The sequence below is a fragment of the Saccopteryx leptura genome, chromosome 3 (assembly GCF_036850995.1).
Source record: "Saccopteryx leptura isolate mSacLep1 chromosome 3, mSacLep1_pri_phased_curated, whole genome shotgun sequence".
Classification (NCBI taxonomy): Eukaryota; Metazoa; Chordata; class Mammalia; order Chiroptera; family Emballonuridae; genus Saccopteryx; species Saccopteryx leptura.
In genome coordinates, this window is record NC_089505.1 from 213,058,000 (window position 1) to 213,074,286 (window position 16,287).

Genomic DNA, 16,287 nt, shown 5'->3' on the forward strand with positions numbered 1-16,287 from the left:
CCTATACTTAAACTGAGGATAATTTACCCCTTCCCTGTGCCCACCTTCAGGGCAAGAACTTAAAGTATTTGTGAGACTTGTCCCTCAGGGGGCTTTGAAAAGCTGTGATTTTAAGATTTTTTTTTGTCTTGGCTTCAACACCTTGGTTTGAAGAGGATAACGAAGTCAGGTGATGGAAAAGATTCTCCACCTCTTCCTTTCTCTCCTCCACCATCTAGGAAACTAGTAATTATTTCAAATCATCCTAGCTTAAGAAAGGCATCTAATGAGGAAAAAACAGACCTAAAGGACCTCTCCAACCGGGTGAAACCAGCTCAAGCAGAGCATCGACTCTGGAAGACAACCCTGCTTAGCCCAACAAGCTGGGATATAAGGAATGTTCAAAAGGCATTTCAAATCCTTGAGAGTAAAATCTATAAAGATTATAAGGATTCAAAGAGAAACAGATTGCTCAGTAGAAGATCACAAAGTGAGGAATAGCCTAAACCTGAGTTTGGAGGAACCACAGCTGCCATGTTTCTCCTTTAGAAAGCGTTTATACACACATCGTAGAGGCTCTCGATCCTTTTTCAAAACAGGAACTGCAGACTTAGGGCAGAACTTTGGCTAGGATCACAAAGTAGTCGTAAAGGACTGAGCTAGAAAGAATCCCAAAGTTCTTCAAATATTTCTTAGTGGTTTCCCGCCGAAGGCATAAATGCCTAAAGAGTGCGAGCCGGGAGAGGGACTGGTGGTGAGGCGTCCTTAGCTGCAGGGATTGGTCCGGCCTCTAGGCGGCGCCAGCGGGAAGGCGGCCTAGTGCTCCCACTGGGCGGAAAAACCGGACTTGTAAATCCGTAAAAGCAGCCACAGCTGGCGCTAGCCTCTAAACGTCCTTAGCGCGAGGTAGTGGGCGGACAGGCGGCTCTGTACGTCCCTCCCATTGGTCCCCGGAGGTAACTGACAAAGTACTTGCAGCCATCCCCAGCTAGAGAAACACTATCGCCGCCATGAGCTCCTGATCCTCCGCGAAGTCCCTGGCGCTTCGCGCAAGCGCGGTGCTCTCGACACCCTCGGGCTCTGCGGACCGGAAGTGCTCCTTCAGGAACAGCTACAGGCAGACCCCGGACTGAATGTGTTGAGGTTTTTGCAGCGTACTCACGCAACCCATAGCCAACAAATTCTCTTTAGGACAAGATTTTCTGATGTGGAACCTCAGTCACCTGTTCTGGGGCTTCGTTTTCTTTCTCCAAAAATAACTGCCCCCACCCCATGTAACAGGCTACTAAGAAATCCCTTACCTCAATCCAGGACCGTGTTGTGTTCCTAGTGCCCTTCCCACTCCCACCCCCCAAAACTCTACCGTGGGTCTCTTGGGCACTCATTTGTCTCCACACCCTTTCTTCGCTAGTCTCCTTCAGGAAACTTTCCTGATTAACTCCGGTGGGACTGCTGCTATCCCAATTACTTGGAAGAGCTCAAGGCCAAGATGAAGGCAGAGATCCAGGGGCAAAGGCGCCAGGAGGGAGCCAACCGATTCCCGCCCCGCCCCTTCGCGACTAAGGCAGCAGCTCGGGGACACAGCTGTATTGGGAAGCGAAGGCTCCTACACAGTAGGATGAGGCACGTCCCAGGAGGCCCAAGGACTCTGTACACAATGGGCGTGGACCCAGCCCCATCTGTCCGTCCGCCTGCGGCGAGCCAGGGGCCCAGTCTAAGGAGGAAGCCCAGAGGGGCGAGTTAAGGCAGCTTGGCTGAGGGAGTACGGAGTGGGAGTGTGCCAGCCCTCCCTAAAAAGCTGGCTCACTGAGGGGGTAAGCTTCTCATCTCCCACTCCTCACTTGAGAGCAGAGGGAAAGACAGTCAATAAATAAACCGAGGTGGGCAGAGATCCCGGAAGACTCTCAGAGCCCAAGAAGGCTGGAGGTGTAGGACAACGGAAAAGAGGGAGGTGATCTATCCTTGGAGGCATTTCCGTGCTTACGGGCATGGTGGAGCAGCTTAAAAGTTAAAATGGCTGCCTTTAGGGATGGCTGGCTGGAAAGAGGGCATGACCAGAGGGAGTTTAGGGGAAAATTGGGGCTTCTCCATGTCCACTCTCTTTAGGGTGCGGCCCCGGTAGCCCTCAGGGCGGCCCACATACAGGTGTCTCCCGGAGTACCTGCAGGGGCCTCCCGAGGGAACTCGAGTGCGCAGGGCGGGGGGAGCTCGGTGGGCGCAGAAGGGCAACTTCCGACTGCCTCCGACCCCCAGCCGGGGAGCAGGAACTGGCCAGCCAGGGGGGCAAGGGCATTGCCTGTCTGGGGGCACATCCAGTCGCAGTGGCAGTGCGCATTCCCGGGGCAGAAGGCTGGAGCCGGCCAAGAGCGGGGCCGGGGCAGGCTCTGGGGGAAGTGCTCGAGGGGACAGGGGGCCCAGGGGATCAGCACCCCTCTGGGCTGGCTGCGGGGCATGCAGATAGCGCAGCAGTTCCTCCAGGGTGGTGACTTCCACAGCCTGCCCTGGACAGCCCCGTGGCGGAGGCCTCACCAGCACCCGTGGTGCCGGGCTGCCTGCCGCATTCCCACCGCGTGCATGGCCCAGGCCCTCCTTGGCATTGCCCAGGCCCTCCTTGGCATTGTTCCCATTCTGGTTCCACTCCCAGGGACCCCCGGCGTTGCGGAGGTGTTTGACCGGCAGCTCGGGCGTGGACTCCGGGGTGGGCAGGCAGGCCAGTTCCGGTGGAGGTCCAGTCTCGGTTGGAGGCAGAAAGGTAGTGTAGAGCTGGGGCATCTGCACGGTCTCACCGTCCTTGGAAGGTGGCGGTGGCTCTGGGCCTGGCCCGTGCAACCGGGCCAAGCTGCGAAGGGAGAGAGGGCGCGGGAGCCCAGAGGTCTCCATGTCCTTGCTCCGAAGTCGGTGGGCACGGCGACAAGCGCAGGAGACCAGGAGGCCAGAGACTGATGCGCCCAGGGCGAAGGCTGCGGCCACACAGGCCAGGAGCAGTGGGATGGGGACTGAACGGGAGGCTGAGGCAGCAGGGAGGTCCCGGCGCACGCCTGCCAAGAGGGAGGAGGCTCAGTGAAGGCAGGAGAGCTGGGATGGCAAGTTACAAAGTTTCTTTCACCTCTCCCGCTGCTGCTCAGCTTCATGCCAATAACTCCTCAACCCCCCCTTAGGAATCCCCTCCCCTGACACACGCAACCCATTGCACCACCCCTTACACACAGGTTAGAGCTTGGGCCTGGGAAGTCCCCATTCCAGCTCTGGCCCCTGAAGCCAAGCCAAGAGCAACTGCCAAACTGCCCGTGCAGAAGGAGGTGGGGCTGGGACCCCAACTCGGGGTAGGGAAGGCTCCAAACAGGCATTAGCACCAAACACAGGAAAGTGAGGGGCTTAGAATTCTTCAAGAACCAGCAGCCCCATACTTCATTCCTGTCCCTCCCAGCCCCAGCCCCCTTACCCTGAGTGTGAGCTCCAAGAGTGGAAGACTGGGGCCCGGGGTGGGCATCACTGGGGGGGCTGGGGGTCTCAGGGGAAGGGCCAGGACCCAGAAGCACTGGTGACAGAGACCAGGTCAGAGCCAGTGAGGCTCCTGCTCTCCACCCATTGAGTGGTTCTACACCCCCACACACACACTCTGGAACCCAAAGGCACAGAACTCCAGTCTCTATTTTGCTCTGGCTGTGGAGAAGGGCTCACCATGCAGAACATTCATTTGTTCAAAAACTATTTATTGCCCTGTCTGGATAGCTCAGTTGGTTGGAGCACCATTCTAAAGCACAGAAGTTGCCAGTTCAATTCCCGGTCAGGGCACATACAGGAACAGATCAATTTTCCTGTCTCTTTCTCCCTTTCTCTCTTTCTAAAATCAATACATTTTTAAAAATTAAAAAAACCACCTCTAGCCTGACCTGTGGTGGCGCAGTGGATAAAGTGTCGACCTGGAAATGCTGAGGTCGCCAGTTCAAAACCCTGGGCTTGCCTGGTCAAGGCACATGTGGGAGTTGATACTTCCAGCTCCTCTCTCCTCTCTCTCTCTCTCTGTCTCTCTACTTCTCTCTCTCCTCTCTAAAAAATGAATAAATTAAAAAATAAATTAAAAAAAAAAAAAAGATATACTTAAAAAAAAAAAAACACCCTCTATTTATTAAGCACTCTTTTATATGCCAACCACTGAGCTATATGCTGAGTATTTAGAAGATGCTACACCTATTCTGAGACTTTCAGGGTGTCCAGGGTGCTGGTCTGCTGCTGCCATGGGCACAGACGAGTGAGTGTGGGTGGAGCAAGGGAAGTGAAATTGAGACAAGACTCACCATAAGCAGAATCCCCTGTGCCAGACTGACTCCCAGTAGCTCCGTCTGTGGAGGGAGAGAAGATTAAGATGGGAGCAAGGGAAACATCATGAAGAACTGGTGGTGTCCCAGAAGGGGAGAAGACAAAATGTATGCCTGCATGGTGTCACTGGCCATCAGAGTCATGTGCCACTATGGCTACAGCTACAGCCTCCCCTCTGTTTACCTTGGCAGTCACCATGCTCCATAGATTCCTGGCGCCCAGCTGGATCCACATCAATCCTAGGAGGACATGGAGGTGGCTAATGCAGTTATATATATATCCCACCCCCAACCCTAGCCCTCAGCTTTCTCTCTCAGTAATGGGGAATTTTTGCCCCAGGAGATCCAGGGGCACTTACCAACCAGGTCCCCTGATATCCACACAGCCTCTGGAGCTATGCCATCCACAGTACGGATCATGAGAAGCCAGACAGCTCCTAGGGAAAACTGAGTCATGTGAGGCTGGGATCCTCTCCATTCTAATCACATTCCATTCCCTGCCTCTTCTACTCGCACCCTGGCCTACAGGAGGCCCCTGGCCCAATATTCCCATCTTATCCACCCAACCCCTAGTCCAGACCCTAGCTACTCCCACCTGTAGAATACTTGAGGCAACTTTCCACCAACCATGCCCTATATTTCCCTGCCATCCCCTGTGCCTGCATTCCAGTTCCAGAGTTCTTGCTGGCCCAGGGAACCCACCCAGGCAGGGCTTAGCCTTAGGCCCCTCTTACCTCCTGCAGGCCCCATGCCGGGCACAATGACTGAGAGGGAGGTAGATGATACAGCCAGAAAAAGCCACAAAGAGCCTGTGACCTTCAATGTCCAACTCCAGCCCGATAACCCGCCGTGCTGTTTGGGCTGCCCGTTTCCCACTGCACCTGGGGTGATGGCCAGAAGGATCAGGAAAGGGGCAGAGAAGGGACCGGCCTGGCAAGGTTCCTTTCTCCCAAAAGGTGGGGAGGGGCACAAACAACTGAGTATAGCTCATGGGGCTGGTGTTCCTGAGTGACCGCACTGCCCCATCACACTGTCCAAGCCTCTCTCTCTACCCCACAGCTTCTGCTCTACAAAAGCCAGTGTTGAAGTTCCTACCCTATTCCCACATCCCATCTCCCACCTCACATCCCATCCCTGATCTGCAGAGGGCCTACCAGACAAAGGCCTCATGTCCTCACCGGGACGGGCTGTAGGCATCAATCTCTTCCAACAGGATGGGCTCACGTCCCCCAGAGTGCCCCCCTGGGGGCAGGACCTTCAGCACTATCCCATCATCGGAGCCAAGGAACAGGACTGTGATGTTACTGTAGGGACCGGCTGTGCCATCCACAGCTACCTGGGTCAGTAGGGCCCTGGGAGGAATAAAGCTCAGGTCAGGGCAACCTGATGAGTGGAAGCTTGTGTGTTTCAAGGACAGCCCATGTGTCCTGGTATCCACTCCTGGGCCCTTCCCCTTGCCCAGGGTTTCCTTCTTAACTCTCTCCCTTCCATTTTCATGGGTACTTCCTCCCACCACTATGATTTATCTTGTGGGATCAGAGGAGAGTAGCCACGAGAGGAGGGTGGTGGTTAGCATTGTTTAGCCCCATACCTGCTGGTGAGGGTGAGCAGAGGCTGGTGGGTGGCAGGTGGCACAGCAGGGTCTAGCAGTGGGTGAGCCTTGATGAAGGTCAGGACATCATCAGGGAGATCTCGAGAAGAGGGGAACAAGGCAGCTACACCTACTCCTGCACAGGATCCTGGCCTGGTGGGCACATGGAAAGGGGCAGCCTTAGGGCTGGGAGCTGTGACTTAGGCTCTGTGCTCCCCACACACTGCTCCTAAACTTGATGGGTAGTCCCTGCTTCCCCTCCGCACACTCACACCACTGCTTCCCAATCACAGCTGTAGCTGGTCAGGCCCACTGTCAACCCAACACAGCACCCTCCCCAAGCTCTGGACACCTTTCCCTTTCCTTATAATCCCACTCTGGGAGCAGACACTGCTTGTTTCTTCCCCACAAAGCCACCCTTATCCTGGGTACCTGGGCGAGGGGACCTTGTCCTCAGACACAGGGGTCCAGACCCCATCCAGACTCCTCTGCTCCTTGAACTTGCCCTCAAACCCACGTTCGACATCATCCAGGTAGAAGGCACAGACCGCAGAACCAGGGATGCTGAGGGAGCCGGAAAAGGATGTGGACTAGGTGTGGGGAGATACAGCGCAGCCCCTCCAAGGTTAGACATGGCAACTACCCTTCATGAACCACATTAGGGGGCAGAGAACCCAGGGGTGCCCCCATAGGAAAAAAAGGATGGGCAGAACAGCAATTGGCTTTGAATAGAGATTTCCCTCACTGGCCCCATCAAGCTTTGAGAGGAGCTTGATGCTAGTAGGGCAGGGGCAGAGTGGGCCACATTGGTTAGTCTAGTACCAACCTATTGGTCTGGGTGGTGAAGACCCCAAAGAGAGCAGAGTGGCCATACAAGTTCACAGGCCCAGTTAAGGCCTGTAAAACATCAAAATAGAAGGCAGAGTCCCCAGGGACAGAGCAGTTGAGCCGAAGCTTCAGGAAGGATGTCCAATGACGGTCCAAGGCTCGAGGTGAGCCACCCATGTCACGCTTACACACACGGGCCACACGGGAGAGCTGTACCTGAGGGTGAGAGTGGAGACGAGAGAACAGTGAGAGATAACGTTGGGCCTGCACGATGAGAGGACAGTAGCGAGCCAGAGCACCAGGACACAAATGGGGGGGGCTCAGCAAAGGAAGGGGCGCTGCGCTGGCTCAGTGTTAAGGATGAGGGATGCAGAGGACATTGGGGCAAAGGGCTGGGGACTACTCCAACTTGGGGGCCCAGAGTCTAGGGAACTGCATTATGGAAATTAGGGTCAGTAACTTTCCCCTGACTCTGATTGTCTTTGCGAGATCCAGCACAACCCTCCAGCTGTCCACCCCTGGTAGCCACCACCTCCTTACCCTCCCTAGCCGGGCATCCTCCACAGAGACCTCTCGGAAGAAGAAGTAGACATGATCTCCGTGCTCCAAGGCATGGACAAAGTGTGGCTCTGAGGAGGGAGCAACACGAAAGGGTGTGAAAGAGTATCTAAAGCTGCTCAGAAACGCCGGGCCCCACACAGCCTCTCCCCACTACGTGCATGGACATGCCACCACCATCTGTGTCCTTCCTGCTACAGTTCCCCTCAGGCTCCTCCTCCCCCAGAGCAGCCACCCTCCCCAAGGCCTGCCCTGACCTCGGAGCCACTTGGAGTCGTATTTGGCGGAGCGGAGCGGGGGCTGAGGGCCAAGGCTTCTGTAAACTACAGCGTCACTGGCCTGGAAATCTGCGGCTGTGGCTGAATACAGGCTGCCCTCTGGAGGGATGGGTAGGATGGTGTCAGGGGAGGGCTGGGAGCTCTATTCTGGCTCTTCTTGGGCCTTCCCTACCTCAGGCTGAACCCAGCCCCCACTACAACCCTCCATTCAGGAATGTGGGAAAAAATCTACATTGGGAGAGGGACTACAGTGGGAGCTCCCTACAGCCACATGCCTGCTCCTCACATGCCCAGGTGCACACCTGCAAAGATGGCCACATTGGACTGGGTGGCATCAAAGGGGCATCGAGCCTGCCCACTCAGCTCCTCACCCTCCTGCTGCAGAGAAGTTATCTGGAGGCAGAAGGAGCAGATTCTTGGATCCCTTGGGATCTTGGAGTCTGGCTCCATAGCCCACTTCCTTGTGTCCCCTGGCTTCCTTCTACCACCCTTCTGGACCCTTGTACTCTGGGCACTCCCATTCCCCCACCCCCACTGGTCTGTGAACACCAAACTGATAGTCCACTTGGGATTTCTTCCCAGGCCCATCCTGACCACCCCCTCGCCTTTGTACCCTATAGCTGCGGCACATGGGGCTGAATGAGTTCGTTCCACAGGCAAGGAGTGTCTGTGAGTCCCAAGGAACAAGAACACGAATGTAGTTGTAGCACTCGTCCTAGAGAACCCAAAACACGAGGTCAGCAATGGGGTCCCTAAACTGGAAATAAGGCCATTCCCCTTGAACCAGTCCAAGCAAAGTGGGGTAAAGTCCCAACTAAGATATTCACTAGCCCTGTGGCCTTGGGCAAGTCCTCTGGTCTCTTGTGAGAGTCTCACTTTTCTTTTCTATGAGACATGTGGAAGAAGCTAAAAACCAATTGCTTTCCTGCACATTTTTCTGTGTGGCCTGAGATCAGAGAGGTGGGTGGGAAATTGGGCACCGCAGAGGACTGCTTGGACAGAGCCTGGAGGCGGGGTATCTCCTTCCCCCGAAATCTTCAGCCAGCTCCTTACCGTCAGCTTCCCCCGCACAGCGCAGTTCTCCATGTCCTGGCTCTTCCATGTTAGATACTGAAGGGAGAAGTGGAAGAGGAAAATCATGGAGTACCCTGGACCCAACTACACACCCTCTTGACTCCCATTAGACCTTCCCAAGCTTTATCTCCATGCCTGCACCTCCTCCCACCCAGCCTCTCACCTTGTTGGGTACCAGCCCCTCTCCTCCTTCTTGAGTTTGTAGGTCGAAGGAGAAAACATGATCCCTGAAGAGACAGGTAAAGAAGGGTCAGAGACAAACCAAGGCACAACACCTGAACCCCTCAGTCCCCGCCTTGCCCATGTTCAGCTGCTCAGGGACAAGCAGTGTAGGCCTCCTGCCCCGTACTCGCCCCCTTACTCCATGCCTCGGCATTTTGCTCTGAGTCCCACCATGTCCATGTCCCATGGCTTGTACACCTGCATGTGTCCCCTGCAAACTCCTGTAGCGGCCATGCAGGTCTCATGTCTTCCCAAGAGCATGCATGTCAGCCCACAACTGTGCCATAGTCGTACCGGGCAGCCACTAGCAAGGTCCGGTTCAAGGTCAGGAATTTCTGGAAGTCCAGCCCAAGTTCTGCAACCACAGCATCATCCTCCAGGCCCCGGAACCAGGATAACGGGGAAGTACCTAGAAGGCACAGAGAGGTGTGTGCTGAGAGCCAGCCAGGATACTACATACTCACTCAACACCTTCTCCAATCAGATGAAACCCAGCCATAGACACAGTGGATATATGAGATGAGTTATGAGGTATTAATTAAGTAAGCTAGTAATAAAAGTAATACCAAGGCCCTGGCAGGTTGGCTCAGTGGTAGAGCGTCGGCCTGGCGTGCAGGAGTCCTGGGTTTGATTCCCGGCCAGGGCACACAGGAGAAGCGCCCATCTGCTTCTCCACACCTCCCCCTTTCCTTCCTCTCTGTCTCTTTCTTCCCCTCCCGCAGCCAAGGCTCCATTGGAGCAAAGTTGGCCCGGGTGCTGAGGATGGCCCTATGGCCTCTGCCTCAGGCACTAGAATGGCTCTGGTTGCAACAGAGCAACACCCTAGAGGGGCAGAGCATCGCCCCCTAGTGGGTGTGCCAGGTGGATCCCGGTCGGGCGCATGCGGGAGTCTGTCTGACTGCCTCCCCGTTTCCAACTTCAGAAAAATACAAAAAAAAAAAAAAATCACACCCTTAAAATTACTCTAAATCCTACATGTATAACAGGAACCTGAAAATAAGTAAAGTTCTTCTCAGAAAAAATGGGTTTATAGTTTCCTTCATGGTAGGATGTGGGCTTGGCAGTGGTATAAGTGGTAGGGAGGGAGGGCAGAGGCGCTGGGACTCAGTGAACTACTGCCAAGCCTTCCTTTGTAGCTAATAATGGCAGACACATCCAAAAGCATCCACTTGTGCCAGTGTCCTCAGCACTGTATATGTATTATATCACTTAACCCCTAAATAACTCTATGAGATAAAACACTATTATTCTTTATTTTATAGATGAGGAGACTGAGGCAAAGAAAGGGTAAATTACTAAACCAAGGTCACACAGCTAGTGAGCAGCTTGGCAGGGACAGCTTCCCACCTGTGAAGATGTGGTCTGGATGAGAATCATGTTCTGAACCACCATATGATACTGCCTCAAAGCAAAGCAAGTCGGCCCAGGGATAAGAAGCAATTCTCAGGAGGTGCCAGCTCTCTTTATCTGTCTGCTCCCCTTTGCTGGTCAGGCTCGGAGCTTCCTTGAGGCTGGAAGCCTTCCTGCGCCTTGCCTCCTACACAGAGAGTCTTAGTGTCCAATTTCTAAGCTCACACACTGGGAGCACAGTACTGGGCACTCACCTTGCAGGTCAGAGATCAGCAGAGGGAGGGGGTCCTGGGGAAAGGCAGCCTCGGTGTGAGGCAGTGAGAGCAGCAGCAGCAGTAGCAGCAAGGGCATGAAGTGGGGGGCACGGGGCATCCTGTGCGGGGCAGCTCAGGCCCCAGGGGGTGCCCCCTCACCCATATGCTGGCCCTGAAAGAGGACACAGAGGAAAGTGGGGGAAGGGGCCCAATTCTCTCCCCCCTCTTGAAGCTGGCAGGCTCCTCCCCTGGTCTATCCCCAGAAGACCCTATGCAGTTGGGAAAATAACCCTCTCTCTGGCACTGCCTCAGTCCCAACCAACTGTCACTGTCATTCAAGGCCCTAGCCTCTCCAACTGGTCCAAACTGGCTGGTGTGAGGCCTGCCTGCATGACCCCAGGTAAGGACAAGATACACCTGCTCCCCCTCAGCCTTTCCTCCTCTCTCCTGACTGGGTCTGGTGACACCTCCTGGCCCCCCTCTTGCTAACTCTTTCTCAGCTATAATTAGAGACTAAAGCCTTAAAATTATAAATAGTGACTCCTTGGCCCTGGGAGGAAAAGAGGGCACCATGTCTGCCTCCCCCTCCCTCCCAGACCCCCACAGCACCCTGGGAGCAATGCCGGCTCTGCACCCAGGCAGAGGCAGCTGTGAGACAGCCACCATCCTCTTCAGGGTTGAGGAAGAACAGAGTGGGGGGAGGCAGCCTAAGGGTCATTAGCCTGGTGTCTAATCTCATGCTTCAAAGGCCCTCCCCATTGCTAGGGAGAAGCTTGGGAGTGGGGGCTGCTATCTTAGCCAAGAATGAATCTGCATCAAAGCCAGATCAGAGTCTAAATTTAGCTCTGGCTGCAGCTGTCTGCCCGACCACTGTGCCCCCTCCCAGCCTCTCTAGCCCCCTGCTCTCTCCCTGGCTACTAAGAACCAGTGCTTCTTCTTGATGGGGGGTTGGGGGGAAAAGCAGACCCACCCCCTATAAGGAGCCAGGGACAGAAGGGGCTACCCTGACGAGGAGAAATGGCTGCACATGTGCCTTTTTCCCTTCCTTCCCTCTTCAGACTGCCTTGAAATGGAAATATAAATAATCCAATGACAGGCAGGCAATCATAGTTCAAAGTCCAGGAAGAGAAGGGTAGGGTAGAAGACTGCTGAGACAATCCTACTTCCCACTCTGGCTGGAACCCACAACTGGAGGTATATACTGGCTTCCTGCCTTCCCCCTGAAACTGAAGTGAGGGTCTGAGCAGGTTCCAGAGATCAGGTCAGGAAGGGTGAGAATCTTTTCTTTTTTGTGAGCAGACAGCTATCCTTAACAGTCTTTAGTTGCCCATCCTGCCATGTCCCCTAAAGAAGAGACCCTGGGCTTGCAGGCCCAGCCCATTCTATCCCCCCAACAATTCTACTGTTGAAGCCAGGATCCAAGTGTACCCCACCCCCAACCCAGAGTCACTGGTGGGGAGACTGACGTCAGATGGGTCTCAAGAGAGCGGGAGGAGGGGAGGTGTAGGAACATCTAATGATAACCCCCCCAGAGGCAGAGCAGTCAGCTAGCTAAGGACCCTCTGGAGCTAAAAGGCTAAGCCTCCCTCTCCCATACCCCCACCATGTTACCGGATGCTGGTGCTTCCAGGGGAAGTGGAAGGGACACAGCTTGTCTCCTATCCCTCCCCTCCTGCTCCCCCTACCAGGTTGTCCTGGGCAACTAATATCTTCACCCAGGAAACAACTTTGGTCTCTGGCAAGTGAGGAGAACAGCCAGCCCCTCTCTCTGCTCCCAGGCTGTACCAGCTCCCATCCCCTGCCCTTAGGAGCTACTGCCCTTTCCTTACCTCACGTGGTGACTATTGTTAGGGTCTGAGGGGGATAGAAGACCTCTGACCTGACGGGAGGAGGAATAGAAGGAGGGAAGACACTGTTACTACACCTCCTTACCACATCCCTTAAAAGTAAATGTGTAGCCTGACCAGGCAGTGGCGCAGTGGATAGAGCGTTGAACTGGGATGCAGAGGACCCAGGTTCGAGACCCCGAGCTCGCCAGCTTGAGCATGGGCTCATCTGGTTTGAGCAAAAGCTCACCAGCTTGAACCCAAGGTCGCTGGCTCCAGCAAGGGGCTACTCGGTCTGCTGAAGGCCCGTGGTCAAGGCACATATGAGAAAGCAATCAATGAAGAACTAATGTTGCAACGCGCAATGAAAAACTAATGATTGATGCTTCTCATCTCTCTCCGTTCCTGTCTGTCTGCCCGTCTGTCCGTCTATCCCTCTCTCTGACTCACTCTCTGTCTCTGTAAAAAAATAAAATAAAATAAAATAAATAAATAAAAGTAAATGTGAAGCCTGACCAGGCGGTGGCGCAGTGGATAGAGTGTCGGACTGGGATGCAGAGGACCCAGGTTCGAGACCCTAAGGTCGCCAGCTTGAGCGCGGGCTCATCTGGTTTGAGCAAAAGCCCACCAGCTTGAACCCAATGTCGCTGGCTCCAGCAAGGGGTTACTCGGTCTGCTGAAGGCCCGTGGTCAAGGCACATATGAGAAAGCAATCAATGAACAACTAAGGTGTTGCAATGCGCAATGAAAAACTAATGATTGATGCTTCTCATCTCTCTCCATTCCTGTCTGTCTGTCCTTGTCTATCTCTCTCTCTGACTCATACTCTGTCTCTGTAAAAAAAAAAAAATTAAAAAAAAAAAAAAGTAAATGTGAAGCCTGACCAGGCGGTGGCACAGTGGATAGAGCGTCGGACTGAGATGCAGAAAGACCCAGGTTCGAGACCCTGAGGTCGCCAGTTTGAGCGCAGGCTCATCTGGTTTGAGCAAAAGCTCACTAGCGTGGCCCTGGCCGGTTGGCTCAGTGGTAGATCGTCGGCCTGGTGTGCAGGAGTCCCGGGTTCGATTCCCAGCCAGGGCACACAGGAAAAGCGCCCATCTGCTTCTCCACCCCTCCCCCTCTCCTTCTTCTCTGTCTCTCTCTTCCCCTCCCGCAGCTGAGGCTCCATTGGAGCAAAGTTTGCCCAGGCACTGAGGATAGCTCCGTGGCCTCTACCTCAGGCGCTAGAATGGCTCTGGTAGCTACAGAGCGACGCTCCAGATGGACAGAGCATCGCCCCCAGGTGGGCATGCCGGGTGGATCTCGGTCCGGCGCATGCGGGAGTCTGTCTGACTGCCTCCCCGTTTCCAACTTCAGAAAAATACAAAAAAAAAAAAAAAAAAAAGCTCACCAGCGTGGACCCAAGGTCGCTGGCTCGAGCAAGGGGTTACTCGGTTTGCTGAAAGCCCGCGGTCAAGGTACATATGAGAAAGCAATCAATGAACAACTAAGGTGTCCCAATGAAAAACTGATGATTGATGCTTCTCATCTCTCTCTGTTCCTGTCTGTCTGTCCCTCTTTCTGACTCTCTCTGTCTCTGTAAAAAAAAAAAAAAAAAAAAGTAAATGTGAAAATTCAGAAGTCTATTTAGGCTAGGGTTGAGGAGATGCTGCCCTGAAAGGTGTGGTGTGGTGGTGGTGGTGGTGGTGGTATGTGTGTGTGTGTGTGACATGAGCTTGGTTAGGAAGGTGCTGGCTGCTTCACGCCGAGATGGGAGGGCAGGGCCTGGGGCTAGCCCTAGCCAAAAACTCCTGAACTGCAGGACCAGTCTTAGGAAAGAGGAGACTGGGAGAGTTTGTGGGGCATGATGACCACTCCCAAGTAAAACCCCTCAGAATCCAGAATCCTTCTCAGTAAAAGCTCACTAGCTGGGGACAATAGAAGCTAATTTACATCTCATTTACATGCTCTTCATCTCTAGGCAAAATGCTGATAGGCACCTCCAGCCCCTTCCTTCTTCCCTGAGAGCAGGTCATGCCTCCTTCTCACTCAATCTTTCTTCACCACCCCACCCCCCAGGTCCAGCCTCTAAAAACACTTGGTTGGCCTTTGCGTGGGTCCACTAGACTCAACTATGACAGCGCTTTAAGAGGGTTTTCCATTGCTGTTTTTGGGGAGCAGCATCTGAGCAGCCTGGGGAAAGGCTTACCCTGCTGAGACCAATCCCAGCTGCTTCATACCCCCATGGGTATGAAGGAGGCCTGGCCGACTTTTTCTCCCCCTCCTCGATCCTCCCCTTGCTGGGAAGAGGAAACAGCCCTTCTCTCCCGTCCCGGACCCAAAGCCACCTCTGGGGAGTGGCCGAGGTCATAGCCAGAGTCTAGTGGGGGCGGGGGAAGGGATGGAGTAGGGGAGACCAGACTGGGGACAATAGCAGGAAGCCCTCTAGCTGGTTGCCGCCCCAGTACACCTTCCTATGGGGGGGGGGGGCGTCGAGGAGCCTCACGGAGCAGACGCGTTCCCATCTTTAAGACGTTCCTCCACCCTTAGCCCTCAGCCCTAGGCTCACACCTACCCTCCCTTCCACCCAGCCCTCAACGAGGATAATCCAGGTATCTAGAGCCTCGTATAAGGTGGGCCGGGGGCCAGGGGCTCGACATGTCTCCCCCTCACTGGATCCGGAGCTACGAGAGGGGCGGGTAGCTAAGTCTGGGCCGGGACCGGGTCCCAGAGCCACGTTAACGGGAGGAGGGGCTGACTGGAGGGGCCTGCAGGCGCAGACCAAGTGGAGATGGGAGCGGGGGGTGGGGGGAGCGGAGGCGGGTCTCCGAGGCCAGGGAAACGGGGCTAGAGGATGGGAACCGACGAGGGCGGGTCCGAGGCCAGCGCCGGCCCGGGTCGGCGGGTTCGAGAGGCAGTCGCCAGCTCGGCTTTCCTCCTTAGAAGACCTTGATCTAACAAAGCCCCGGGCCGAGTGAGGTGCAGGAAGGAGATGGACTCTGGGGCTGATGTTTCTTGAGGACCCCATTCCCCGACTCTGTGCGGGAGCCAACCCCCTGGGAGGTTCTTAGACTCCCGCTTGCAGGACAGAGGTGCAGCTGTGACACCAAAGTCCAAAACGACGCGTCCCCTTTCCATCCTTGCACGGACATCCAGAGGGTCCGGTGCTCCGAGGGTCTCGGAGCCTTAGTTTCCCTGATGGGGAGGGTAGGGACCAGGTTTTCCACCCTCCGTACAGTGCGGGCCTCAAATCGTTCCCTTTCGCACTCCCCAGTTCAGGAGATGGGGCTCAGAGAAGCTCTGTCGGCAGAGGCGCCCAGACCCTGATCCCACAGTGCAGTGACGAGACTCGGCCACAGCCCCCTCTTCCCTCCGCGCACCCCAACTCCGCCAGCCAGGCACACCGCGCAGGGGAACCTCCTGGGTCCCTCTCGCACTTGGGAAGCTTGAGTCCAGCCTGTGGCGCCCAGTCCTCCCAGCAGCCCGGCAGCCCCGTCCCAGCTCCGGGTACTTGCTCGGAGATGAGGGCCAGCGGAATCGAGAGCGCAGCGGACAGGCAGCGGCCCCTCACCGCGCGGACCTCGCAATCCGTGGTTGGGGCTCGGTCAAGGTGTGATAAGCGTCCGAGTTGGATGGAGCTTGGACCTGGAGTTCCGGGCGCTGTGGGGTTTTGCAAGCCCAGGGTCTCCGTCTCAGCATCCACTCCCGCAGTGGCTTCGCGGAGGAAAACAATGAGACCGCCCGGAGCTCTGGGCCGGGCCCCAGCAGCCCCGCCCTCCTCCCCGTCAGACCCGCCTCCGGCCCGCCTCGAGGTCGCCGCAACTAATCCTGTCCTCTCAGGCCCGCTAGACCCGGCCTTTTCGACACCTTTTCACCAATAGTCCTCATCGGGGGCGGGGTGCCTGGAGCACCGCCCACTAAGAGGCCAGGAGGAGAAGCTGAGCTGGAGACCAAAGCCAGGCATGAGCTGAAGAGACCCGGGGACAGTCTCTGAGTCCACGACAGAGAAGGGGGTCACACGCTTTTACG

The 16,287-nt window shown here is 55.4% G+C and overlaps 1 protein-coding gene across 14 annotated transcripts; it reads right to left on the bottom strand.

Annotated features, from left to right (window-relative positions):
* Nucleotides 1–508: 508 nt before the first annotated feature.
* SEMA6C (semaphorin 6C) lies at nucleotides 509–15,967 on the bottom strand. Of its 14 annotated transcripts, none has more exons than XM_066377415.1 (20): nucleotides 15,839–15,967; nucleotides 12,283–12,332; nucleotides 10,454–10,625; nucleotides 9,144–9,258; nucleotides 8,791–8,854; nucleotides 8,607–8,663; nucleotides 8,167–8,268; nucleotides 7,856–7,946; nucleotides 7,533–7,652; nucleotides 7,258–7,346; nucleotides 6,716–6,933; nucleotides 6,322–6,453; nucleotides 5,890–6,042; nucleotides 5,477–5,650; nucleotides 5,033–5,179; nucleotides 4,658–4,735; nucleotides 4,483–4,538; nucleotides 4,278–4,322; nucleotides 3,422–3,517; nucleotides 509–3,017 (listed from the first exon to the last, which is right to left on the bottom strand). In XM_066377415.1, exons 3-20 carry the CDS (start codon nucleotides 10,569–10,571, stop codon nucleotides 1,981–1,983), a joined length of 2,892 nt encoding a protein of 963 aa, XP_066233512.1. In that variant the 5' UTR covers nucleotides 10,572–10,625; nucleotides 12,283–12,332; nucleotides 15,839–15,967; the 3' UTR covers nucleotides 509–1,980. The 14 variants fall into 14 exon arrangements, with proteins under 14 accessions (XP_066233512.1, XP_066233510.1, XP_066233504.1 ...); XM_066377413.1 differs by having other exon boundaries at nucleotides 15,830–15,967; XM_066377407.1 differs by having other exon boundaries at nucleotides 15,774–15,967.
* Nucleotides 15,968–16,287: the final 320 nt, after the last annotated feature.

What these genes read in the sequence shown, in the direction of transcription:
- SEMA6C (XM_066377416.1), bottom strand. Translation starts at nt 10,571, where the DNA reads ATGCCCCGTGCCCCCCACTTCATGCCCTTGCTGCTACTGCTGCTGCTG. An exon ending in ACCTTGCTAGTGGCTGCCCG is followed by an intron (nt 8,855 to 9,143) that starts GTACGACTATGG and finishes CTGTCTCTTCAG; the next exon opens with GGATCATGTTTTCTCCTTCG. An exon ending in CGGCATGGGGCCTGCAGGAG is followed by an intron (nt 4,736 to 5,032) that starts GTAAGAGGGGCC and finishes AGTTTTCCCTAG; the next exon opens with GAGCTGTCTGGCTTCTCATG.